The sequence below is a fragment of the Solanum tuberosum genome, unplaced genomic scaffold (assembly GCF_000226075.1).
Source record: "Solanum tuberosum cultivar DM 1-3 516 R44 unplaced genomic scaffold, SolTub_3.0 scf00076, whole genome shotgun sequence".
NCBI lineage: Eukaryota > Viridiplantae > Streptophyta > Magnoliopsida > Solanales > Solanaceae > Solanum > Solanum tuberosum.
The window spans coordinates 1,577,852-1,605,500 of NW_006239000.1; the positions used below are offsets into that span (position 1 = coordinate 1,577,852).

At 35.3% G+C, this 27,649-nt stretch overlaps 4 protein-coding genes and 1 non-coding gene across 6 annotated transcripts in view; 3 read left to right on the forward strand and 2 right to left on the reverse strand.

The window, feature by feature from the left end:
* LOC102597197 (syntaxin-51-like) overlaps positions 1 to 1,728 on the reverse strand; it is a 5,505-nt gene extending 3,777 nt beyond the window's left edge. The window contains exons 1-2 of the mRNA XM_006346117.2: positions 1,548 to 1,728; positions 275 to 495 (exon numbers count right to left, since the gene is read on the reverse strand). Of these exons, the coding sequence (XP_006346179.1) occupies positions 275 to 492 (218 nt within the window). The 5' untranslated portion in view covers positions 493 to 495; positions 1,548 to 1,728. The remainder of the gene's footprint in view (positions 1 to 274; positions 496 to 1,547) is intronic.
* A 2,058-nt stretch (positions 1,729 to 3,786) lies between these two features.
* LOC102597725 (serine/threonine-protein phosphatase PP-X isozyme 2) lies at positions 3,787 to 10,979 on the forward strand. Its single transcript, XM_006346118.2, has 8 exons — positions 3,787 to 4,212; positions 7,165 to 7,317; positions 8,422 to 8,484; positions 8,556 to 8,641; positions 8,917 to 8,992; positions 9,072 to 9,340; positions 9,475 to 9,553; positions 10,562 to 10,979. Exons 1-8 carry the CDS (start codon positions 4,072 to 4,074, stop codon positions 10,610 to 10,612), a joined length of 918 nt encoding a protein of 305 aa, XP_006346180.1. The 5' UTR covers positions 3,787 to 4,071; the 3' UTR covers positions 10,613 to 10,979.
* An 825-nt stretch (positions 10,980 to 11,804) lies between these two features.
* Positions 11,805 to 17,101, forward strand: LOC102598044 (putative BPI/LBP family protein At1g04970). Its single transcript, XM_006346119.2, has 6 exons — positions 11,805 to 12,418; positions 13,640 to 13,779; positions 14,302 to 14,668; positions 14,915 to 15,163; positions 15,845 to 15,970; positions 16,528 to 17,101. The coding sequence occupies exons 1-6, from the start codon at positions 12,011 to 12,013 to the stop codon at positions 16,708 to 16,710; spliced, it is 1,473 nt and encodes a 490-aa protein (XP_006346181.1). The 5' UTR covers positions 11,805 to 12,010; the 3' UTR covers positions 16,711 to 17,101.
* An 855-nt stretch (positions 17,102 to 17,956) lies between these two features.
* Positions 17,957 to 24,306, forward strand: LOC102598370 (uncharacterized). 2 transcript variants are annotated; one of them, XM_006346120.2, is made up of 7 exons: positions 17,957 to 18,088; positions 18,185 to 18,583; positions 19,242 to 19,593; positions 20,101 to 21,512; positions 22,374 to 22,487; positions 23,253 to 23,407; positions 23,832 to 24,306. In XM_006346120.2, the coding sequence occupies exons 2-7, from the start codon at positions 18,194 to 18,196 to the stop codon at positions 23,878 to 23,880; spliced, it is 2,472 nt and encodes an 823-aa protein (XP_006346182.1). In that variant the 5' UTR covers positions 17,957 to 18,088; positions 18,185 to 18,193; the 3' UTR covers positions 23,881 to 24,306. The 2 variants fall into 2 exon arrangements, with proteins under 2 accessions (XP_006346182.1, XP_015163664.1); XM_015308178.1 differs by having other exon boundaries at positions 18,188 to 18,583.
* Positions 24,307 to 27,472: 3,166 nt separating this feature from the next.
* Positions 27,473 to 27,545, reverse strand: TRNAE-CUC (transfer RNA glutamic acid (anticodon CUC)). The gene has a single exon. It is a non-coding gene; the product is annotated as a tRNA-Glu (tRNA).
* Positions 27,546 to 27,649: the final 104 nt, after the last annotated feature.

Consider the following 27,649-nt stretch of genomic DNA (forward strand, 5'->3'; position numbering starts at 1 on the left):
GTCCCCCCCCCCCCCCCCCCCCCCCGTGTCCGGAGCCCGCATTGGAGCCCCAACTAAATACATATCAAGACAGATAAAACACAACAATCAGTAGTTGTTTTAGGAACATTAGAAAATTAACCAAAAAGCATGTCAACAGGCGGGTTTCTTTCCGCAGCACTCTATTCTTATACAATAGATTTACACCCATGATATAAAACACTCAATTTAATCACTGGAGTTATACATTACCATTGCAGCCACACAATGAGAGAATCAGATAAAGAACACTCACAAAGGCTGCTTTCCAGGAAGCTTCGACAGGATAGACTGTAAGTTATCAAGTCTAGTTCCTAATATAGTAATCTTCCTCCTTATAGCGGATGAATGACGCTGTGCTTCTGGGCCCGAAGCAGGCAATGAACTCCTTTCAGATATCATGTTAGTGATATCATCCGCGAGTTTCAGTCCTTCGTTATACTCCCGGATCCATGAGTCTCCAGAAGAAGCCATTACCTGAAGAGACATTAGACAGAAATACACTAATTTCTGCACATTGACTGCATCTCAAATTATTTTTTTTGAAAAATGTAATGAGAATTGTAATCCTTTACGCTTCTTTTCCATCATTAGAAGTGCTTCGTGGATGGTCCACCAAAACAAAAATATGGATAGTAAAAAACCACATAAAAACAAAGGGTAAGGAGATATTAAATGAAATCTGGAACAGAACTTCACTTTCTCATATGATGTACAACACCATCCACATCCAACAACTTAGTCCAAATATAACGAAAAACAAGAGGAACATCACAATTTCAGTTTGATGTGAGATCAAATTATCCTTGACTTCCCAACTAAGTAGAACTGCACCTCCTCCACCAACCATCCACAAAAGAAAAAGAACTTCAAGCACCATAAAGAATAAAAAGGAGAAAAAATAAAAACCAGAAATGTGACCTTGAAGTTTGCAATGCATTTATTCCTTCCTACACAACTAGATACTAGTATAGCCAATAGAATGATGATATATTGCGATACATTCTAAAAAACATACCTAATTTTTGGTCATATTATTTTTGTATGTGAATCAATTATTACAACAAGAAATACTAAAACAGCAACCAACTTATTCTGATGAAATGCCATAATTTCTTCGCTGTCTTCTAGCTAATCTAATTCCAATACGAAATGTGAAACTCAACAACAAAATTAGCTCAATTGCGAAAAAATGTGGCTACAATTATATGAAACAGCTAGTGTGAAACTGAGCTACAAAAATTAACTTAAATAACAGCCAAACAAAGTAAAAGGCAGCTAGAATTACACGAAACAGCAAAAAAATCCCAAAGCTCACCCAATCCAGAACCCTAATTCTTCATTTGCAAAAGTATAAAAGAGCAAAAATCAATACGCTACGTAATTATAGTCAAAAACACCACAATCTCTGCCGAATTACGGATGATTGAATTCCATCCGAGTTCATCACTTGAAAAAATTCAAAAAAAAAAAAAGCAAAATTATTGAAATGATCGCACATAGGTCAAGTGAGAAAGAGTTATAATTACCTCTTTCTGATCTGAATTTGCGGTGGCGATGGTGGAATTGTGAGAGAATTGTTGAGAGAGAAACGGCGAGTCGGAATAATTTTAAAGGAGACGTGCCACTAACTTTACCGGCAAAGTTTGTCCAGCTCCATTGTCCTCTTGGTTATTGTCTACACGCGCAATTATTGAAACCACTTTTAACTTTTACCATTAATTAAAAGAGAATAAGAAAAATAAAACTACTTAATTAAGAATATTTGGCTAAGCTTATGTACACTCATTTTAATTTATATAAGTATTTTTTATTTAGGTATTTAACAAATATTAGAAGTATTAACATTGAGAATAGTGTTACAACACTCGTCTACTTATTTTCTATTCCAATTCTCGACCTCGAAACTTTTTTAGCTAGGGTCATGTCCCATTAAGCTAAAGTTGTGATGTAGCTTGTCATGTCTAATCATCGCGTCTGAGTTCTTCTTCGGCTTATCTCTACCTTTCTTAACTCCTGCTACAATCAAGATCTCACACCTTCTTACTGGTACAATAAGCTAAAGTTGTGTTGTGATGTGTCATATCTTTGCGCTTCAATTCTTCGTCGGTCTAAATCTACATTTCTTAACTACCGGTATAATCAACCTCTCACACCTCCTCTCACGTGCCCAAAACATCTTAGTTTCGTTTTTCTCATCTTATCCATCACGACCTTATCTTGCATACTCTTTGTTCCTAGTCATCCTTCATATTATACCCACTAATGTATATGAGCATCCTCATCTCTGCTACATTCAGCTTCTGGATGTGGACATTCATGACTGACAACATTTTGTCTCATATAAGAACGTTGCTCTAATCACTGCTCAATAGAACTTACCTTTTCTCTTATGCGGTTGCATTAGGGGTCATGTAGGATGGTTAAGCCCGGAAAAGAATTGATACTTTGGTTAGTCAACACATCTTCATATTGTCTTTGAGTTTTGACGACATAGTCTTATCGCATAGTACCTCAGAGGTAAGTCTCCATTTTGCTCATCCTGCGCTAATATGATATACTACATCATCATCAATCTCCCAATTTCCTAATCATCATTTCGCTCATCCTGCGTTAATAGGATATGCGACATCATCATCAATCCACCCATTTCCTACGTTTGATTTTTATTTTTTTTGTATTTTACGTAAGAATTTCGATTCATATATTTTTCTGAAAAAGTTCTAAGCTAAAGATTGATGAATAGTCCAAAAGGCGACTATTGTCAATTCCTCCTCCCTATTAGAATATGTAATCGTTGTAACATTCAGAATAATCTATTCGAGAAAATTTGACAAAAATGACTCTTGGGTTTGGAGAAAGTTCACAATCTTCAAAACATACTCACGAGTCGTTGTAATTCTTTAAATTTGTAACAAATAAACAATCTTGATCTAAGTCAATTATGTAACAAGCTATAACGGTTAACTTTTACGAGACTTGTGGAACAATGTAACTAAAGACACATAAAATTTTCGTCAAATTTCAAAAAATGCAATATCACAAAAGGCTATAACATACCTCAAAACTAGAAAATAGAAACAAAAATTACTGCAGCAGATTCCAGAAATAGATTAAAAAACAATGCAAATCCTTTCCATTAAATATGTAATATTACGTGAGTTTAACACACTTTTCTCAAGATACTGTTTAATAATATAGCCCCATTTAAAGTTTAGGACTTTTTCCCTTATCACTATTTATAAATCTAGCCAGATTTGGTGCATGAACTACATAAACTAAATTATTTTATCCTATCCCTATTATTATTATTATTGAAATATACAAAAACGAAACTACAAAAGCAAGAGACAAACGATGTTACTTTTATCTCATTTCACTAGTTTTCAAAAAATAAACCATTTTATTGTCTTTCTATTCTAGCCATTCATTTTTCTTTTGGCCCTCAAGACAATGGAATCTTTGTTTTTCCAAACCATTCATCTTATAAATTATTGTGTAAATTAATATATATATATATATATATATATATTATGAGTCGAAAATCTATGAGAATCAATTTTTCTATTCTATAAAATAGAGATAATGCATGTGAGTATATTTTATTCTATCCAAATCTCATCTAAGGGATTAGATTAAATTTATTGTTATTGTATTCATTATGAATTAGTAAGTTACGTATTTGATCGGACTCAATATATTTAGTTAAATTTATGTATTATTTAAGATTTTTCAAGAAAAAAATCGAATCATAAGCTGCAAATTTTGGTCCACTTAGGATGATTGTGTACCATATACATTGGGGCAAATGAGTAAATAAGTAAAAAAAGGAAAAAGAAAAAGAGAAAAAAAACAAGTAAAAGTAGAGAGCGGCAAGGCGGCAACACCGCGAATCGCGAAAACCCGGCACTCGACGGCGCAGCGGAGAAGAGAGCATTCTCTTCAGCTGCTACTACTCATATGCTCTTCAATCGGAGAAGTTAGTAGTAGTAGATTTCGGTTACGGAGCTCGCCGGTGATTTTGAGGAAGAGAAAGCAACACTAAGTTCGAAGATGTCAGACCTAGATAGGCAAATTGAGCAGCTCAAGAGATGCGAGCCGTTAAAGGAATCTGAAGTTAAGGCTCTTTGTCTGAAAGCTATGGAAATCCTTGTTGAAGAAAGCAATGTGCAGAGAGTCGACGCGCCTGTCACTGTAAGTCGAATTAAAAACCCTACGTTGAAGTTGATATGGAAAGGCGAAGATAGATTTTGACTTGGTTCGATATACTGAGCTGAGGTTTGAGCTTACTTGTCAAATGAGGGAATTGATGTATTTATTCTCTCAATTTTTTTGCCGGATTCAGTCTAGGTTAACTCTTAGTCCAATTAAAACCTTACGTGGGAGTGATATAGGAGGAAGGAATCGAGATTTTGACTTGCTTCAATATACTGTAGCATAAATACCGAGCAGAAGTGTGAGTATACTTGCCAAATGGGGAGTTGATGTATTTATTCTCTCAATTGTTTTGCTGGATTCAGTCTAGGTTAAGTGTTGGTGAGGTAGAATTTTTATCTGCCAGTGTTCCAGCTTTTCTGGACTCAATTCCGCCATGAAAGTGATTTCGTGTCAAACGACTTGATAGTTAGAGTCGTTACTTGTTTATACTGGATTTTAGCAATACTGCAAACAATTAAGGAAAATAGTTTGGACATTTGGATGTTTTTTTTTTTTTGATAAAGTAAGTGGTTTTAATAACAGCATCAAGAAGATGCTAGAATTACAAGATATGGCATTGGATGCCCTTTTTTTGATTTGATAGGTTTGAGAAATTGGAATTTTTTGTATGGATTTTTCCTTTGTTGTTCTGCTGATTATGTTTGATTTAGAGGTCCCTCTTGGGGATGGACATGTTATTTGTATTTGTCGGAACTCAAAAGTTCAGAGAATTAATGCAGATAAATGTGTAGAACATATCTAGATTAGTTTTATATGTCTAGGTTAATTGTATATAATATTTTTAATTATTGTGTCATAACTAGAGGAATCACGTTTATTAGGAAGGTACCTTAAAGTTCCCGGGGCACAACTCTAAATAAGGAGCTCCATTATATGTTGTTCAGCACTTGGTTCAATAAGAATCTGACCTACCATCTACTATACTCTCTAGAGATAATAACTTCTTCCTACCTCACGTGAGTCACACTAGCAGTTGGCCGAAGTTTCTCTCTGTGTAGTGTTAATATTCCTGTTTATTTGTCGTTACTGTTTTGTCAGCATCATACCTTCTTTCGGGCTACTGTTTCATTGACGTCACATTGTATTTGTATCTATCATTGGTGTTTCCTCAGTCTTACCTAATTATGAAATCAGGAGTTTGTGTCATTAAGATGAAGACAACAAAGAACACCTCATTCTTAAATAGTCTGTTTTTGGTGCACTCAGATGTGAAAATAGAAAGTTTAATTTCATTGGTGCATCTGTAGCTCACGTTTCATGCATCATCAATTGTCTAGGATTGGTGACACTAATCAGTTAAACCTGTCTGTTGAGGGCTGATATTATTACTCCACGTCAGCTGAACTTGTCGAGCCAGTAGTCCATCTCGCCAAGTCAATGCTACACATGTCATTGCCCAAGCAGTACCATGTTAGTATTGCCTAGTTAGCTCTGTGGATTGTAATGATATGGTCCAATTGATAGTATTTTGTTTTGTCAGCGATTTGATTAAGCTGGCTGCACGATATTTCACGTTTAGCCATGACTCTTGTATTCATGGTGGCATCACGATCCAGTTAATAAGTTTCAGGATAATGTGAATTCAATTTTACTTTCACCCTTACTTTGGTGACAATATTCAAAAGAATGTTGTGGCAACAATAACTTTCTTGTTGTATTTGACTTGGCTTTCCAGTCTTGATTTGCAAACACGAGTTGCTTCATCATCTTGAATTTGAAGGTGAAAGTTAAGAGAATTAGTTAGAATGTGTCCTGGGTTATTTTATATGTTTAGGTTAGTTGTGTAAAACATCATCTTTTGATAAATGAAGTAACTTTTTTTACACATTTAAATTTAGTAATTTTTATTAATAGGACCAAGAGGGTGTTAGCTTTACAAAAATATATTACAGGTGATTGTGTAGAATGTTAATAAAATATTCTTATTCTTTTTGTTAGCAATCTTGAAGATTATGAAGGTTTCGTTGTTTCATGTAGTCTAAACACTCTTTTTTTGGGATCAAGTATAGCTTATTACTTATTAATACGGTCATTTCATTAATGATTGTGCTTAGATGATCTTGAAACTGAGGAAGTATCACTCTTTCATGTGACCTTAACAACACTCTTCTTTTTTTTTTCCCCGGAGACTAAGTATAACCTAAACTTGTCACGAGCTATTGCATAGGTGGTGCAACACTTAAATCTATATGAGCTCCTCTTTTCACTGAAATTGCTTCTTTATATATTATGCAGTACTGGTTGAGGTTGGAACAATGTTATTATAGTTTTCCTTCTGGAAGTTGGAGGATATTCATGAGAGGCTCATATGTGATACTATTCCACTTTTTGTTAATTAGTTGTTTGTTCCGGAGAAAATTCAATCAGCATTTATCTTATTCTGCCCAGTGAATGATATATCTGCCAACAGTTTGTGATGTAGAAGTATTTGTCATTTCTCTTGTCATGACACCAACTGGCTTGGGATTCCACAACTAGCTCTGAGTTGAGGCTTAGTTGTTATTGTTATTGCTGCTTACTGGGGTCCATCCTGGGTTCTGGCGGAGTATATTAGACCACACCTGTTGGATTTAGAGGGCTCACAAATTTGGTTAGGGTCCAGAATGTCTAGAAAGAAAGAAGCAAAATATGAGTGTAGAGAATTTGCTACGGATGACGGACAATCACCAATAGATTGCATTGGATTGTGGAGTCTCCTGGGATATATATTGAAATGTGTAATATTGACTTGTGAAATTGTAAAAGCTACAGGAGGGAACAGATTACCCGTAAATTCTTATTCATTTAATTGGCTATTTGGCCTTATCATTTGCAGATGACATTCTTACGTGCTATGTTTGCTTTGTAGTTATTTCATGCGAGTTCCACTTATGTACGTTCTGGTATTGCTTGAAATCTGTTTCAGCTATTATTTTCTTGTGTGTGTAGATATGTGGTGATATCCATGGGCAATTTTATGACATGAAAGAGCTATTCAAAGTGGGAGGTGATTGCCCAAAGACAAATTACTTGTTTCTCGGGGATTTTGTTGATAGAGGATTTTACTCCGTCGAGACATTTCTTCTTCTACTAGCTCTTAAGGTATTTTATGTTTCTAACTGTCACTTCCTGTGATATCAGGTACATATACATATTCTTGCAAGTTTTATCTTATTGGTTAGACTTGGAATTATTCTTGAACCCACATGCTATAGCATTTACTGTTGAAAGTTGGTTATATGAATATTTCTAGTCCCTGCAGTTTTTTGTTTCCTTTGTAAAACAGATGTTTTAAAACAAATAACATTTCAAGGAACTACCGTTGCATACACTGTGCAATCTGAGATTAAGCATTCCAGCCTGTGTTTGCTTCATGTTTTTTTCTAAATTGTGTAATGGAATAGAAGTGGAATTTATTTTGATTGGAAACAAAATAGATGAATTGGATTCATTTAAACTTTCATATTGTACGGGATAACTACAGTCTACATGTGCTTGCTTTTGTTGTACGTCTTTGCCACATTGAGTTCCCTTAAATTCTTGAGTACAAGGCGAATAAGCTTATAATGATATCGCTGTTGAATTTCTTTATCAGTAATAAAAAAATATCTCAGTTGCTTTTTGAAGGAAGAAATTGACATTACAATTGTTTAGATCATTATCAACTTTAAGGACTCCCCCACCCCACCCCACCCGACATGAGGATGTGATCTGACAGTTTTTTTTTAAATGTTAGTATCCATATGATGCTCTAACTTTTGAGATCCAGAATAAATTGTTGCATGAGACTGATGTTTTTTTGTTTTTATGGAATAGCACACTAGATAAAACACATTATGACAGTTTGCTTCTTGAAGTTCTTATAAAGTCGACTTCAGTACCATCTCTGTCACATGTTATTCATTTACCTTGCTTGTTGTTTCTGTGCATGCTTCCCCCACTGTTTTCATCTTTGCCTTCTGTTGCTGATTTCCACTTGACTCTGCTTCGTCCTAAATTGATGTCACTTTGGAAAATAACTGGCTCGTCCATTTCTTGTTAAAAATATCTTTGCTTCAATGTACTAAGTTTTTTTGTGCCTTTCCTTGTTGAGTTGCATATAGTAGATTACTAGATTTCATATCCACATTCATGTCTGTTACTCAACATGTTGCCTTTTCCCTTTTAATTAATGGAAAAAGAAAATAATTGGTAATGCATAATCAGGTGAGATATCCCGATCGGATCACTCTTATCAGAGGTAACCATGAGAGCCGCCAGATCACACAGGTTGGTCCTTCATTTTCTCTACCAACAGCTTATAACTTATTATATGATCTTATTCTCTTCAAAATTTCCAGGTATATGGATTCTATGATGAGTGCCTACGGAAGTATGGTTCAGTAAATGTTTGGAGATATTGCACGGATATATTTGACTATTTAAGGTTTGCTACTTTATTCTAGTAACGTCTGAAATTGGGGAACCAACCTGATATGTCTGATGCATTTATATTAGATCCACTGCTTTCTAGTTTGACACACAACCTCTCCTCTGTCATGGGTCCCTTGTCCGCTTGCATGGCATGCTTTCGGACATTGGTATTCTGCATGTCCTCTTTTCTCTCTCCAATAGTGTCCATGTATGACTGTGTGAACAAGTCATGGTACATTTACATTTGGTAGTACTAAACTTCTATTACTTGTCTTGATCATTATGCAGCTTATCCGCTCTTATTGAGAATAAGATATTCTCTGTTCATGGTGGTCTCTCTCCTACAATATCTACATTAGACCAGGTTTGGAACTAGTCTCTGACTCTGTTGCTTGAACTTTTACTTGTGATGTAATGCATTGACATCATCATGTCTATCTCAGATACGAACTATTGATCGGAAGCAAGAAGTTCCTCACGAGGGTGCCATGTGTGACCTACTATGGTCAGATCCAGAGGACATCGTTGATGGATGGGGATTGAGTCCTCGTGGTGCAGGTTTCCTCTTTGGTGGCAGTGTTGTCACTTCATTTAACCATACAAATAACATAGACTACATATGCCGTGCACATCAGTTAGTAATGGAAGGATATAAATGGATGTTCAATAATCAGATAGTTACAGTCTGGTCTGCTCCGAACTACTGTTACAGGTCAGTTAAGTCACAGGGTTAGTTTGTAATTTGTTCTTCCTTTACTGTCATCTTCCTCTTTTCTTTGGTCAGAGGTATCTTTGTTTCAAGTATTTTGGAATAAAATAATTTGTAATCATCTGAATACATTGCAGATGTGGAAATGTTGCAGCAATTCTTGAGCTAGACGAGAATCTTACTAAGCAGTTCCGTGTGTTTGAAGCTGCTCCTCAGGTACATATGCTTCTTTCTAGTTTGTCATGTTTGGTGAATGAGGAATATGTTATTAATTTATTAACATGCTATTTTCACTCGCAATGGTTAAACAGAAATTCCACATCCCATCGTCCTATATATTTCTTTCATTAGTGAGGCATTTATAAACATAACAAAATGCAGTGCACGGAGAAGTGGCAAGGTACAGGGCATAGAAATACTGGAACTGTCCAAATAGAATCTGCCTATTATAAAAATGGAACTATTGGAAGAGAACAAAAAACCTCATTACACACTGTACCAATGTCCATCCAGGCTGTCCAGCAAATGTGTCCCCCCCCTTCCATGAAAGGACTTTTTAACCATCTAAGAATACCTTCTGAATATCACGTCACTGAAAATGTTTACATTGAATCCGCTCGGGCTATTAATAGAAGTTCAAATTCATTAGTGGGGAGGTGACTCACATGCATCTTATCGAGGACATGACCCTAGATAGAAGGATATGGAGGTCAGGTATTAGGGTAGAGGGTTAATAGGTAGTTGATTGTTGTCTAGTTTCCATTATCAATAGTATTTTTAATACTCTCCTACTATCGAAGTCTTCGGTTTTATATTGTTGCTTCCTTTGCTTCAGTTATCGTATTAATTGTTTGTTGCTATTCTTTCCCCCATTATTTTCGACATGTCTTCTTCACTACTGTATTTCCTTTTCATACTGATTTTGGTATGCTTTATTTGTACTGAGGGTCCATCGAAAAGGGCCTATGTATATGGAGTTATGAATAGAGAATGAAGTTATGGTCTATCTCTTTCTTTCTTGCCAAAAGAAGAATGAAGTTATGATCTGGTGATAGGCATCCATGTCGAGAAAAATATATGTTGTTCTTTACCAATAACTTATCAACATATACATTGTTCTTTACTAGTATGGGCTGAGATAGGCACACAGTTACTTGTATACCAGGATGTCTGTGTGACTCTTCCGCGCAATCTTACATTTGTATAATTTTTGGTGAAATGCAGGAATCAAGAGGAGCACCTGCTAAAAAGCCTCCACCAGATTACTTCCTGTAAGACGACACAAATGATTCAATTTTTGCCATCAATATACCCCTATTGTCGACAATATGGTTGTGTAGAGCAGATGCAGGAGTTGCTCTCACACGATTCATTTTGGTAGAAAGGCTTCTTGGTTTACAGAAAGAATGGTACCGTTGTTGGGGTTTCTAAGATTACTGAGGATCTGAATGCATGTCGCCCATTTTGAAATCTCATACATGTTATTTTTTCCTTGTAATGGTGGTGTGTGTAATAGAATGGTGGGACATTGAAGTGAAAGTTGCAATTATGAGGCAACTTCGCACCCTTTTTTGAGCATCTTTTTACATCTGGACTTTGGTAAATCAGTAAATGTTTCTTTGGCCCATGTTTGCATAAAAAACATGTATGGTCATATTGTTGTGTTTGTATCAATCAAGAGATATTTCGTGGAACCAAAAAGACCATGAAATATCTAATTTGTCCCAAAATGAAAGATGTTATGCTATTTTTAGAAAATGAAACAGAGGTAACAGATTGAATAGAAGTCGTACACGTAGCCATTAATATACGAAAGAATTGTCGATAACTGTTCTAAAGTCGACAGAAAGCATGGAACACCTGATTAACCTTAACTTATGGTTATAATGTCAAAAACAAACAGTTCTTAAAAGAGAATTGTTGCGGAGCTTAATTAGACCTTTATAGCTAAAGCGATTTAAAGTTTTCTGCAACTTAACCTATAATAATACGTAGGATTTCTGCAACTTAACCTATAATAATAGGTAGAATTGTGGTGGAGTTGTAAGTGACCCGCACATCCACTAGTCTTTCAAGTATCAATCCAGTAGCAGTATTAAGTTCAAAACTTCTTATATATATGAAACTCCAGGATATTAAATGTTGATGAATTTAACACGTAAAAGTTTCATAAAAAAGCCAAAGAAGAAAAAGTACAATTTACAAATGTTTGGTTATATTGATAACAACTAATTCTAAATCTGCCTATTGAGTATAATCTTTACACGTTATTACGTGACTTATCCACTAAAGAATATAGTACATTTATTAGCAACCTGCCAAAATAAATCATGTGCAAGAAGCAAACTTCTAATTTTAATTTTTTAATCGTAGTGTTTAGGCTAGCTCTCTCATCACGAAATACTTGCCTATATTTAACCTGAAGGTCAATAACTTCAATCACTTCATTGACTACTCGGCAAACTCGTGGTTAAATAAACACAATTATTTTAAGTACCAACTATCTCTATTGCTTTCAATATTCAAAACCCAAATGTAATTATCTCTTGGTTGACAATCCAATCATTTCTTCAAATCAAAGCTCACTCTCTAATCTTCAACTTCATTGATCTCAATTTCTTCAATAAAATCCAAAAAATTCTCAATCTACTGAGTCTGCCTTCAAGAATTTCCATGGCAGGCTCAGTTTCCTTCTTCTTTTTTCTATCTTTACTCTTTATTTCAAGTATCCATGTTGAATCCAATGAAGAAGGGTACATATCATTGGATATATCAAATAAAGGTCTTGATTTTATGAAGGAATTTCTAGTAGAAATGGCGGAAACTTCATTAGTTCCACTTGACCTACCTAAAATTGAGAAATCAAAGCATATTCCTATTATTGGTACAGTTCATATGGTTCTTTCGAATATCAGTATTGATAATATTCATGTGATTTCTTCGACTGTGAAAGCTGGTGATACGGGAATTGTTATTAGTGTTTCTGGTGCTTATGCGAATATGACCATGAATTGGGAATATTCATATTCGACTTGGTTGTTTCCTATTCCTATTACAGATAATGGAAAAGCTTCTATTCAGGTAAAATCTCGAAAATTGATGTGAAATTCTTGCTGTTATTAGCTTAAAATAGATTAAAAATGATGTCTTTATGGTCATATATGAACTTCGATTGCATTCAAGGGTGTGGCCTAGTGGTCAATGAAGTTTGTTGAGCACCTTGAGGTCTCAGATTCAAATCCCAATAAGTAGTCTTGGTAGACAGAGTTACGTGGTATTTGTAACTGGCGCGAGGTGATAGATATCTCATGAAATTAGTGGAGGTGCACACAAGCTAAGCTAGCCCGGACACCACAGTTATCAAAAAAATAAGATAAGTATGAACATCGATTCTTTTTTTACTTAATTGGGTCAGAATTTAGCAAGCTGCTATTGTAAAATGGACAACAAGTTCACTAACTTTAGAAACCAGTTACCCAAACAAGAACTCAACTTAAGTACTTAATGTGCTAAAAACATTAGGGGATATTTTTCCATATGCCCAAACCTTGGTGGACAAAGCTACTTGGTACTTGTGCTAAGGTAGCAGGTACCCCGTTGAACTAGTTGAGGTGCGCAAGCTCAAAAAAAATGAATGTGTTTGTGTGTGGCACAAATAAGTATCAGATTACTTTGAAGCTGCAAGAAAAGAGACTTCTACAGAAGCCAAAACTTGAACCATATAGTTGCAATTCTATCTTGTTTGTATTAGACAAATGAGGAGCACAGCCACAGATGTGCAAGCTTTTGTGACTGTAGAACAGTTAACTTTATGACGTCTCAATATCCATTTCACTTCATTGGGATCTATACTTTTCGAGTACTCAATAATTTGTATTTTTAAGACAAAGGATTCTTTAACACTGAAGGTTATCTATGATTTCTACTAACATACAAATCTTTGTTCAACTAAAAAGACTCCTTGGAAACACCAACCTTAACGTAAGGTAGCAACATGACTAATCAATAATTTGGACTTGTTAGATATTGCCTATGTGAGTCTTTTGTGAAGCTTTAGGGATGTTCACTTCTTAAAATATCCTATACGCATGGGCAGGGGAACTAACTTACCGCCTGTTGTAATCTCAAGGACACCATGTCTAGATTTCCTTTGCATATTTTCTCCTTATATCATCATAGTTAAATCTGATAGTCTGTATATTTGTTCACATTTTTTGTTTGTCATTTATAGTTGTCTACTTTTTTCATTGTTCAATGCTTGTGAATGCTATAGATAATAAATAAATGTTTCTTTTCCTAAAGGTTGAAGGTATGGACATTGGAATTTCTTTCAATCTGACGAATGTCCAAGGATCTCTTATGCTATCTCCCCTGGACTGTGGATGTTCAGTGAAAGATATATTTATAAAGTTGGATGGTGGAGCATCCTGGCTATATCAAGGGTACCATTTTTTTTCTATTTGAAGAACTATCTCTCAAGCCTCACACATCTCTCACAGCACACTCCCTCCCCCAAAGAAATGGTAGATACTTTGATGTCTGATGTGCCATGGGCAATGCATAAATAAACTGTTATTGAATCTCACTAACTGGAATTTGCATCAGTTCTTTTTTGCAAGCATGTGACAAAAACTTACTAAGATATTCACCTGATTAAAAAAAAAGTAAGATACCTCAAAATTTGTATTTTGTAAGGCATTAGGTTGCATTGGAACATTGCTTATTTGGGACTCTTATATCTATCTCTGAAAATGCCTGCCTTCTGGAAAGAATACTATTTTCTGAGTTATACACGTGTGGCATCTTAAATATGCTTCCGAGAGGTAAAGTTTCTTCATATATCATATCCTCACCATCCTTTGTGACAGTTCTGATATTTTACATGAAAATATATCCCGTGCATTAAGTTTGCTTCCTCGATGGCTTTTACTAGCATCATTATGATATCCCTCTTTTATTTTCAGGTTAATTGACGCTTTTGAAGGTAGATTATCTTCTGCCGTAGAAAACGCTGTTTCAAAGAAGTTGAGAGAAGGAATTGTGAAGCTTGATTCTTTATTGCAGTCCCTACCAAAGGAAATTCCAATAAGAAATATTGCTGCTTTAAATGTCACCTTTGTTGGTGACCCACAATTTCGAGACTCGTCTCTTGTTCTTTCAATTAATGGGTTAATTAGTGCCAAGGAAGCATACACAGCACCTCCTTACCATCACTTATTTGCGTCTCTAGAACACTTATTAGCGTCAATTCCTTTGAAGGATCTGGCAAGCATGGTTACTATTTCCTTGAATGAAAAAGTTTTAGCGTCTGCATCATCTATTTACTATGATGTAAGTACTTCAGCTATTCTTTCCAAGTGAATCAATGCATAACTAGAAGAATATTGATTATTTTTCTAGCAGCTACCCCTTGACCTTTAAATTAATACATGCATTGTTCCATGTCTGAATTTGATCATTTAACATGCCTTGTTCTAATATTTTCTATGAAAATTAGTTAACAGTGTACTCAATGTTAAGTGCCCCTTTGGAGTATTATATGGCACGACTTGTATCTAATAGCTGCTATCTGTTCAGGCCAATAAAATGCACTGGATTATTGACAAAGTACCCGAACAGTCCTTGTTAAACACAGCTGGATGGAGGTTCATTGTCCCACAACTTTACAGGCGATATCCAAATGCTGACATGAATCTGAATGTTTCCATTTATTCTCCACCCCATCTGATAATTAGAGAACATCAGATTGATCTGACGGTTCATGCAGATGTCGTTATCAATGTTTTGAATTCAGGTGAAGTGACACCAGTTGCATGCTTTTCAACGGTAAGCTTTGAAAAAGGATCAACTCTAGCATATTATTACCCATTTTCTTGCAGTCGTTAGCTTTTTGCCATTCATTATCACTCTCTCTGGAAATTGATATCACTCTGATGAAACCTCCTTTAAGCGTGGAAGAAGAGACTGAAAGGTTGAAACTAAAAGTAAACTGAGCTTCTTATGATTTAAGCTGGTTAATTAAGCAATGCATACTTCTTAGCTTTATATTTATCACAGGGACATGTTTATATTAAAATTATATCCCAATTTATTGTGTCTCAACTCTTTATCAATTAAATTCATTAGGATCTATCTTTATTCTTTAAAACCCTTGGCATGAAAATCATCCAGCGTTTGATATTTTGTATTGGCTTGTATTGAGAACGCGCAATACATATCTGAAACTAAGTTTTCATCCCGTTTGGTGTCTTAATTATAAGTGGAACTTTGCATATTCAACAGAAGAAAACTTGTCATGGGACTGCTGTAAGAGGCAAAAAGTAAAAAGTTTGTGTTGCTACCTGTAAAGAATTGGATTAGTCTTTCATCCATTCTTGGAGATGCTGAAAACATTTGCTGTGAACATTATTTAACATGTTTTATGAAGGCATTTAACCTCACTTGTCATCTTTTAAATCCTGGTTCTATCAAAGCCTTACACATGAATTTTCGCCCTCCCGATTGCAGGCAGTCAGTGGTTCAGCTTCTCCATGGATTTCCAACAATAATCTGGGAGGAAGTATTGGATTAGATGAACTCTCTTTATCTTTGAAATGGAGTAAAATTGGCAATTTGCATGTGAGTCTAGTCCGGGTATGTCTTCAGTTCACAGTGTTCTATTTTCCAGTTCGTTATGTTTTCAACTAAGAATGCAGCCCTGCTGCACTTAAACTGTTAATTCCAGTTCGTTGCTGGTACCTTTTTGAGTCATGAAGTTCATTTAAAAGCGTTCTAATCTCATAGTGCTGAGATAGAAAAGCATTTAACAAATGGTCATCTACACTCATCGGCAGTGTATCATTGATGTTAATTACCACTATCTTGCTTGCTTATTGCTGTAACCCCTTGTCTCTTTATATGCACCTCAAACGTCACAAGTAATACTATATGTGCTGCTTTAAACATTGCATCAATTGGACCTCTTTGTTATGGTTTTATTTATTCATCTCAAACAACTGCTAGACTTTATAGCTGTGTGTCTGCATAAATGGAATTAACGATTAGCTGCATTGGCTTTCTAACTGTAGCAACATTAGCTTGATAAATATCATTTAGATATTGTTTTAGGATTTTTAATTCTGTGACAACAAAACACAGTTCCCTTCTTTAGCTGATGATTTAACTGACTGGAACCCTGAAAACTCTTGCAGGCACTGATTTCAACTGCACTGAGGACTGTGATCCTGCCATACATAAATATAAAACTTAGTAGAGGATATCTGCTGCCCACATTTCACGGCTACATGCTTCAAAATGCTAATATCCTGTGCAGTGACTCATGGATTAAGATTTCCAGTGACGTTGCGTCTGTCAATCAATTATTTATAAGTTAGTTCCTACATCATATGGTTGTGAGCTATGTTGCTTGGACCCTCTAGAATGCTGCTACAATCATGTCGAACCCTCCAAAATTGCGTAGCTTTTGGAGGATCCGATACACACCTAGCAGTATGTTTGAAGGGTCTGAACAACGTAAGTTGTGAGTTCTTCATTCCCACTGCACCAGACGTTTTACTGAAATGTAGCTTTTGGAGAATCCGATAGACAAAAATGTATACTAGGTGTAGAATGTGTTTCTTTCTTCTTTTTTATTCTTGTTGTAATTGCTATATGCATGTTGCTCATATAGCTATTGTAAATCTTTCTCTCTTGTTCTATTTATATAAATTCTCTTTATACCATGAACATATACATTCTTGTATAACAGTTTTTGACTTTATTTAATGGAAGAACATGAATATTTCAAAAATTATGTGGATGTTTTAAGTGGAAATTTGAGATTGACAGAGCCAATCATGGATGGTACATACTTCTCGACCTTGTTTCCGAGGAATAGTTAAACTAGCAACTAATGAATATTACAAGTTAGACGAGCCAATAACTCGAAGATGTTCCGTATGAATTTTGAATAAGAATCACAACCTTAACTTATTTTCACCATGATACAGACTTCTTATAGTAAAACACGAGGAGTTTCATTATCAATATGGTCATTTGAATGTAAGTCATAGCAAATCATCTCATATTTTTGTTAGCCTTTAATAAAAGCTAAAACTTGAAATGAATAGACTCCACGTATCAACCTAATTTGAGAAAAAAAATATATCCAAATTTACCCTTCTACTTTGAGTTATATTTTAAAAGTAATGTCTCACTTTGGAATTTCAATAAATATCTAGGGTAAAAATGAGATTTCCCACAACATATACAAGTAAAATAGGAGGATAATTGAATTCTCCTTTCATTTTAATTTGTTTGTCTAATTTTTATTTTTATTTTTTGTGGTTCATTCTATATTCAATTTATGCATTAGATTTAACTAATTTGGATTCGCGCCGTGTAAGACCCAATTAAGGGGGAATCTCCATGCCAAAGATTTTTTCATATTGAAGGTTTGAATCGAGACTAGTTAAAGAAGAAACAACTCTATCCATTGCGCCACATTTTGATGATTATTTGTCTAGTTTAGATTCGATACGAAAAAAGGGCATAGTTGTAAAAAGAAGTAAAATAATAGACCGAAGATTAGGGGGTATAAACAAACCGGTGCGTCTCATTAGTACCAAAAAAAAAAAACCGGCTTCTCCTTTTGCCTTCTCTCTCTCTCTACAACTATGTGTTTCTCTCTCTAAAAAAAAACTTGCTCCGATTTTTTGATAGTTAAATTGCCGAATAATTCCGCTAACAGGGACTCAATTACCCGCCAATAAGGTATAATTTTTAACTTAATTTTTCAAATTTTTCTCTCTCTAGGTTAGTTTCTCCTCTTTGTTCTCCAATGGCGTCTTACTTCTCTCTTTCTCGCAGTAGATTTAAATGGCGGAGATTGAATCAGATCGGGTATTGGAAGGATTGGGGAAGAGGAGGCTGGTAGCGGTGGATGATAGGAGGGTGACGAAGAAGGCAAGGGAGGTGGTGGATGGGAATGTGAGGGAAGTTGCTGAGATGGTGCTTGTATTATCTGCTATAGGGAAGATGAGGGGAGGTAGAGGTCCAACTGTTGCAGAGAAGGAGATGGTGGAGGAGGCTAGGGAGAGGTTAGCTGAGGTTTGTTTGAAGTTTGCGCCGAAGGATGTGTTTCCGAGTGATGGTTTTGGAAGTGTTATTGAGGATCTTGGGATTAATAAGCTGACGGAAGTGAGTGTAGGGCATTGGCAGCCTCCCAAAATGTCGATTACTGAGAAACTGCTGGCCGTGAAAAGAAAGGTATGGAAGCTTTATTTTTAGTTTGGGATACACTGTTTGTGTGAGGGGGGTTGTGTAATGGGAGATAGTCTAAAAGAATTAAATGTAGGAAGTATATGTGTAAGATGATTGCTTATTCTGTTGAATTTGTAGATTATTTAGTCTGTCTTGTTTTGGATTCATTCTATATTTTGTTAATATGAACTTTTCTGTTGAATTAGTAGATTATTTATTCTATCTTGTTTTGGATTAATTCTATAGTTTGTAAATATGAACTTTTAGAGGGGGTGTTGAAATAATTAAGCTACCCAATTGTTTTGGGATTAGGACCTTGTTTGGAGCTTGTAGTCTTCTTTGCAACTATTAGTGTAGATTCGGGGTAACTATTCCTCGTTTTTGCTTGTAAAAATAAAATAATATTGGAAGCTTGGGAGGTCTTCAACATTTGAGTTGAAGGATAATTGATAGATCAAGTGCATGCAGATTACAAAATTTGAACTTTTTGGTTAATTTGTTGCTCTTTCTCTGTAAAGTTTAGCCAGCTAGGAGTTCATGGATTTGATTAAAAGCAAGTCCAATGCTTCTCAATATAACCAATTGTAGTCAAGTCAGGCTGTTGAGTTGCATCTTAAATGTCGAACTCAGTTCCCATTTTTATCTCTTTCCTTTCTGCTTTTAGATGGAAAAGGCGCAGGAATTTTCTCTACCCTCTGCCAGCTATCCATCTCAACGGTCTCAAATAGCAGTGGGTACAGCAACTGAAAGCCATAATGCATCACAACCAAGTCATGCAGTAAATTCATCAGGCAGCTTACAACCTGCTTCACCTATGGAACGTGGGACTCCAATAAGTTCTGCATCTTTGCCTTATCAGCTGCCCACCAGTGAGGTCAGGCCTTTAATCACCGGTGGGGTGGTCTCTGGTAATCTTGTAAGGGATTCTTCTTCAGTAGCACCTCCCAGAGTTGGAAGACATCATTTCCAAATGGATGGACGGCAAAGTGGATCTTCCCATGCATTGCAAGTTCAAGGTAACCAATTTGTGTTCCTCTAAACTGTCCAAGGTGCTTCAGGATCTTTGTTTGTTAAGTGATTCCCACAATGAAGAACTTTACCAACTTGCCAGAATAAATAGGGGAACTTGTCTAAATGACGTTCAGGTTAGGTATGGAGCATAGCTTGTCTAGGTTGTACAATTTCTTCACTTAGCCCAGTACATCTTCTAGCTTCAAACAAGTAAGAAAGAACCTAGGTGATTATTAGGTCGAACATGCTTACTTATCAGCATGGTTATCATCTAGGTTCAGAGTTGACCATTGAGTGCCATTTTACAAGTAGCTTAAGTGATCTTTCATTCGACTCTAATTCATCTAGCTGTTCTCTTTTTCTTTTCAACAACACATATCCGGACCTAGTTTGCTGCTCATCCATCAAGGAAGTTGACTTTGCTAGAATTGTTTTCGCGAATGTTTTCCCTTTAAATTTTACTCTTTATTCATTTTTTCGTTCTGAACCATCTGAAGCTTATTGATTTGTAGCAACTACTGGCAATCACTCAACTGTCAGAACTCCAACTTGGTCGGTGCTACCTGCATCAGTTTCAGCAGCTCGACTTGGGGCAGATCACAAGGCGACACCACATGCAACTATTAAAATTGAGGGAGGTGCTGATGTCAGGTCAACAATGGCACTACAAGTGACAACATCTAAGCCATTTATTACTCAGAGCACATCTGGAAATTCAACAAGCACATACCCTCATTTACAAGGCACGAGCTTTATTCAGGCTCCTCCTCCGAGCAGTACGCATTCTGAAATTGGCAAGCTTGTTTACAAATTCTTACAGCCTCTGCTTCCTGAGCGGCCTGCATGGACTCTGCCATCCCGTGATTACATGAATAAGGCTTTGGCTTGTCAAATGTGCAATTCAACAATAAATGAGGTTGACAACGTACTTGTGTGTGATGCTTGTGAAAAAGGCTACCACTTAAAATGTCTCCAAACAACAAGTCAAAAAAGTGTACCTAGAGGGGAATGGCATTGTGGAAAGTGCTTGTCAATAACCAATGGCAAGCCGCTGCCCCCTAAATATGGTCGTGTGATGCGGAACATCAATTCCTCTAAAATGCCTACAATCGCAGCAATAGTTCAATCATCTCCAGATAGAAAAGCTTTTGGTCCGGATGAGAAGGTTCGTCAGTTGAAGATAATGAGGAATGGGAATGTCGCATTGCAGAATTCCACTACCAATGGCATGGCAAATAGTCTTAACCAACTACCATCTGCGCCAAAGATGCAAAATGACCAAAGAATGGGAGGAACTGATAATGTGTCCGGTAAAGGAAATGTGGAGAGTAGAGTTGCTTCTGCAGTCTGTTCCAGTAATTTGACTTTGGGAATCTGTTCAAATAATTTGGCAGTGTCTTCCAATGATAACAGTTTCTCTCCTGCTAGCTCAATGATATCTTTTGAACAGAAGGTGGTTGAAGTGAAATCTCAGCCTCCTGCAATACCTGAAACAGTTTCCATCTCATTTGATCACTCACAAGCGTTGAATCACCTGCAGGCCAATGGCCATGCACAGCTAGCTAATAGTGTAGAGATACCTTCCCAGCAGTTTCCTGGAAGTCTGTCCATGGTCAGTGATGCTAAGGAATCTAGTGCTAGAGCAGGTTTAGCTAATAGTTCAAGCGATGAATGTAAAAGAGAAAATCAAGGTGTCGGACGGACAAATCTTGTCGAAACTCCTATTGCCAGAAATGGGGATGCTGAATGTGTTAGCTCTACATCAGATCTCTTTCATAGTGTTGATTGGATTGGCGATGTGCTTCAAGTTGCAGATGAGAAGCACTATTACCAATCTTGTCGCCACAATGGGTTCATATACAATGTTCAGGAATATGCTGTTATCCGTTTTGAGGATGAGAGATTGATTCCTTCAAAGCTTCTGGTAAGAATTTGATTTCATTAGATTTTAACCAATAGCCATAAAGAAGTCATCTGATTCATAGTATTTTCTAGTCACTACTCTAGTGAATAGACCTAATTTGGTCTGACCCTTCCCCAAATCCCCACAATAATGGGAGCTTAGTGCACCCTACCCTTTAATATTGTTCCTATCTCTACTTTCATTGGAGTTATTACTGCTCCGAATTGTATATGGACTAGGTTCACCAATGATGTTTTACCCGTGTCATTTGAAGCTTCTTGTGGAGCTTATAGCCTATTTGGCCAAGCTTTTGGGAGGCCAAAAGTGCTTATTTAAAAAAAAGAGGTGTTCGGCCAAGCTTTTGGGAGAAAATAAGTGCCTTATACAAACTGCTTCCCCCTTGGAAGTACTTTTTTGACAAGCTTTTCAAAATAAGCTGATTTTAGAAGTTTGGGCTAAACAGCCTATTAGTCATTGATATGTGCATGTTTATTTTTTGAGTGCAAATTTTCTAGTTCTTGGCTCCAAGTTATCACTGGCACTTGAGCAGATGCAAATTTATACATGCATATCCTAAAGAGACAGTGCTTATGTATATATGCACGTCATTGGTTGTCCCAATTTGTGATCTTCTTTTCCTAAAGTTAAATTTTTGGACCAGCAATGATTCTTGTGATACTATTCTTGTTAGGACAATTTTCTGAGAGGAGCAATGGTGGAGAATGTTTACTCTTTGCAATAAAGTAGATGTCTGATAGTTTTTGCTTCCAAATTCATGCCTTTGATAGTCTTGCTAGCACACACACACACATATATATATATATTCTTTTGCTATGTGTCCTTGATGTTCACGTGGAGAAACCTTTTTCCCGTTCTTTTCAGGCTATGTGGGAGGATATTAAAGCAGGGAAGAAATGGGTTACTGTTAATCGGTGTTACTTTCCAAGGGACTTGCCACATGCTGTAGGCCACCCATGTAGCTTGGAAAGCAATGAGGTAAATAACATATACTGTAGGGGGTACCCATGTAGCTTCGACTGATTTTATTTTTAAATTAAAAGAGAAAAGAACAAGTGCAACTTCATTTTTATGGCTCAAAAGAAGAAAGGGTAGACGAGCTAGGCACTTAGGCTAATATGTTTGGACTTTCTTTGCTTTTGGGTCACATAGGGTGTTTCCTTCTTTCGGTCAAATTGTGAAGTGAGTGTATTTGTAATGGTTGTTCTCTTTTTGTATCTATATTCTGGCCCGTAAAAAGGGTTGCTCTCCTTTGAGTGAATTCCTTGATAAAATAGTAGAAATTTCAACCATGAAATTCAATCAAATTGACGGAAAGCCCAACAAACCTGAAGTATCAAGTAAGCATCATTGAGGTTTAAAACATTTCGAAACGTGAGGGTCATACAAATTGAAATTGAGACAATATTTCATTCTTCCTTGTGGGTAATGTTACAATTTGTGTTTGTTAGAAAGTTATAATATCACCTGGAAGATAACTTTTGTGTTTGCCATTCATCTTATTAGAAAGAAAAAAAACAAGCATTCCTAAATTTCATGTAACACTATTGACGCAGCTATTTGATTGTAGCAGAGGATCTTCCCTGAGATTCTAGTTAATTTTTTGATGGAGCCTGATCTTTTCGAGAATGAATTGCATCTTGCTTACCCACCCGCATGCTATCATACATGCTATTTTTCCACTTTAGCATGTAGGTGATAAAGTTGCATGCTATATAAGACTCACTGCTTCTTCTTCTACAGGTCTATTTGTCTAATTGTAGTACCACGGTAATGGCTGGCCAGATACAAGGTCCATGTGAAGTACTTCCTCTGAGCAAGTTTAATGAAGAAAGAGAGAGGATATCTCGCCTAGAAACAGGGCCTAATGGTGGATTACAGCCTCTCTACCTATGCAAGTATGTCAATTAATCTGCTTTGCAAATCTCTTGTTGATATGGAACAGTTCATTGGATAGTGCATGATATATATGATTCTCCTTTTTTTCTTTTACTTTGATCTGACATGAATAACTGAACGTTGTTTAGTCTCAATGGGGCATGCGTGAATTTAACTATGTTTCAAGAGTTCACTTGGTGGTAGTTTAATACGAATTCATAATCCCTGATTAGTGGCGATGCAGAAGAGATCCCCTTAAAACGCTGGAACATGATTTCGTAGTTCAAGCGTAACTTTCTTTATTATCTCTTCTGTAGAAGTGATGATTTAAATGCAGATGAAACATCTATAATGTGTGGTATAGCCTTGGAGATCCAGTTTTTCAGATGACATTTCTGGCTTTTTTATTTCATTTGTAAGTAATTTAGTCAATTTTTTATGCAGATGGATTTATGATGAATCGAAAGGGCTATTCCGTGATGTCTCATGTTGATCAAGAGTCAGATTCTATCTTCTCTGTGCTGCCATTGTTCGAATTCAGGCAAACCTTGGTATTTAAGTGGAGAAAGGCAGAATGGCTGGCTCGTTATCCATCCAATTTCGAGCAGGCGACAAAATCCTAGTATTAAAGTGGAAAGGTAGAGTAGCGGGCTCATTGCCATCGAGTTTTGAGCCAGTGACAAATCCTGGTATAAAAGTAGAAGGGTAGAGTAGTGGGCTCATTGTCCATTGAGTTTCGAATTGTGCGCGCTGATTGGTCCTCGAGATTTTTGACTAAGCTGCTTCATTCTTTTTTGTTTTGTATTTGTTTGTGCTAAAGTTTGAACATGATGTTATTCTTGAAGCTATGGGCCTATATGTCTGCTACTTAATTTGTAGTTTGATTGAAAATTCCCAGAAATTGATGTTTCTTTTGCTATTTCCCAAGCCTTAAAGACTTCAAAGAAAAGGTTAATCATAGGGTGATATAGTAATATTTTCATTCTATTTGTTGCTCAATAAGCGTGTCAAGTCAATATTGAATGAGTAAAAATTAATGGAAGGAGTACTAAGCAACATGAGTAATTATCCCAGGACGGAGCTGTATAACTCGGAAGTATCCCTATATAGTTTTTTGAGAAGGGTGTGATACTAGCACCTATCAAGCCCGACGAGCGGTCTACCGAGCTACATCCCTACCCACATGGGTCTATGCTTTTGACTTTTGAAACATCAAATTAGTCTCCTTTTTGGGTAGCAGAGAAATTTAAGGTTTCGCATTTATTGGAATCTTGTTCTCAATTCACGTTAATTATAACTCAATTCATACATATATTAGATTATATTTGAACTTTGAAGATGAAAAAAAAAAAATTAAAGAAAAGAAAAGGGGGTGTGTATTAAGTTTTAGCCATGCATTGAAGTCATCACCACAATCGTTTTATAAACCATAAAATCCGCTTCAGTTTATACGCGCTTCAATCAATTTTGTAGAATATCTGTTATTCCATTAGTTCATTTTTATTTATCTATTTTTAACATGATACACTTCTTAAAAGTCAATAAACAAAATGATAATTTTACTATATAACTCCTGATTAATATAAGTCACATAATTGAGAAATGCATTGAAACTAATTAGTACTTAATATAAGTCAATAAACAAAATGATAATATCTTTCTATTAACAAAGATATCACGTAATTCTATGCATCAAGATTTAAACAGGTGAAAGGGAATAATTAAATATTTTTATTTATGCTAAAAATTTAAATCTGAAACCTCGTGATTCTCGATCCCTAACAACTAATGCATCACCACAATTATTATGATGCTTAGGAACTCACAAATTTCTGTTGAAGATCCCCAATTTCTTCCAGTAATGGCTGCTTAATTATACAAGTCCAAAAAGTCTTTAAATTCTTCAATTATAAGTAATGTTTTTTGTGAACATCATGTGCAATGAGATGATAGACCAATAGAGTCTATCTCTACAACAATAGTGGTGACTTTAATTAATAAGTTGCTTGTAGTAAATATAAAACTACAAGAATTTTCTCTCATTTTGCCTGATAAATCCAAAACCAAAACCATCAATACCTTCCCCAGTTCAATAAATTAAATTAATTTTTCTTTAACTAATATATATGTTGGGGTGCGGACTCAGTGATGGAGTCAGGATTTTCGTTAAGGGGTGTCAATAGTTGTAGCAAAAAAAATAATTATGAGGCTAATAGGGCTAAAACATGCGACCTCAAGGAATTTTTGGAACCCCCTTAACCATTAGACTAAATCTTTAACTTGTACCAAGAGGTGTCAATACTTATATATATATTTATTAATCCAAAATTTTACCTCTATATAAAATGTAATTTTCTGGCGAAGGGGTGTCAAAAAAGCGTGGCTCCACCCCTGTGTGTGGTCTTTGTTGCAATATATCGCGAGATAATTTGTGCATCAAATATCTCTATAATAGAGTAAATAATCATGGTAAATTAGGTTACTTGTCTTATATATTTTGGGTAGCTAGTTTTACTTATTGTACCCTTCGATCGATTCGATTTTAACATATTATTTAGAATTTTGTGTGTCTTTTTTGCTAATTTACCTGACCATCGGATTATTATTTATAATTATCTTTTTGAAATTCTGAATTTACCCCCTAATTATTTGTAGTTATCTTTTACACAATGTAATAATATAAACAGTACTTGTTTTCCATTATTATTGTAGCTAGAGTAAAGTAATCTTCAAAGTTTCCAACACGCCATGAAAGTAAAACACTGTAGACGTGTTTTTTCTTGGACCATAACATATATATATATATATATTTCTATGAGTTCGTTCACATTATTGATCGTTCTAAATTCGAATAAAAAAGGTGATTTGTCGAGGGTCCATCAGAAACAAGTTTTCTACCTATAAATGTATATATAAGAATTAAGATGACATACATTTTATTTTTCTCAGATCCCACTTATAAAATTATTCCGCTGATTTATTGTTGTTATTGTGTATATATTTATGTATCTTCATATTGAAGCCATGCATTGCTTTCTTCTTCAACTTGAAAATGCAATTATTATATTACTATATATGTGCAACTCTAAGGTGTCATATATATATATACATTGAATTGAACAAGGTGTGACCCATAGAAAGATAAAATGTTTCTTTAATTTTTGTTTTGGATAAGAAGAAGAAAAATTGTAATAGTTTTCTATATAAATAAACGTGAAAATATATTTAAAAAAATAAACGTGAAGATACAAATATGATTAATATATACTAGCTGAAAAAGTTAAGACAGTAAAAAGTCTATGGGGACACTATCATGATTTATACTTAAGACCTATAAATCAAAGTAAAATAATATATATAACAAAACTTTATATACAAAAAAAAATTACTAAAAATATATTTAATGATATTCTACAAAGATGTTTTTTGAATTTATTCTGGTCCAAACAGAAAAACACGTTAAAGTTAATTGCAAAACAAAGAATTCACTAAAGGAAGTCAATATATAATTATACACATAATTCAACATATAATATATATCGACGAATTGCCAATATAATTGACTTTTTTTGAACAAGAATAGTTTTGCGCCTTCGCTATTGACTGGATTATGAAATGAATATACAAAAAAATTAAGGAGATTCAAAATTTACTAAATATAACGTAGATTTTCATTAAAGAAGATTCAGATGAACCCCTTGCTCCTATCTGACTCCGTCTAAGGACAACAATATTGAAAGCTTAAAAGAATTATATGAGAGGTATAACATGCCTTTTTTTTATATGTATAAAGTGAGTAACAACATCAATAATACTCTTATTGGTTTTATTTTCTGTCAGTTAATTATTATCATAGCTTATTCTTTTCTATTCTTTTGACCTCTTCTTGACAATGAAATCTGCATGCATATGTCTAAATATTTTTCCAGCCTTTTCTAATATACTTTCTTTCTTTTAATAAACTCGATTTGTGCCCATTTTTTTTGTAAATTAATTTAAAAGAAATTAAGTTATATACTTTCAAGATTTCTTACGTTACTAGTGTATCCCAACACTTTCCTTCTTTTTTTTCCAAAAAATATATTTTCCGTTGCCGGGACTTGAACCCGGGTCTCTCGGGTGAGAGCCGAGTATCCTAACCAACTAGACTACAACGGAATTTATGTGGAAATATTTTCCACGCTAAATTTATCGGTTTGAACCCCACTATTAACAAAAGTTTTTTTATTTTTTTAAACTTTGTTATATTTTTATCTTCTGCT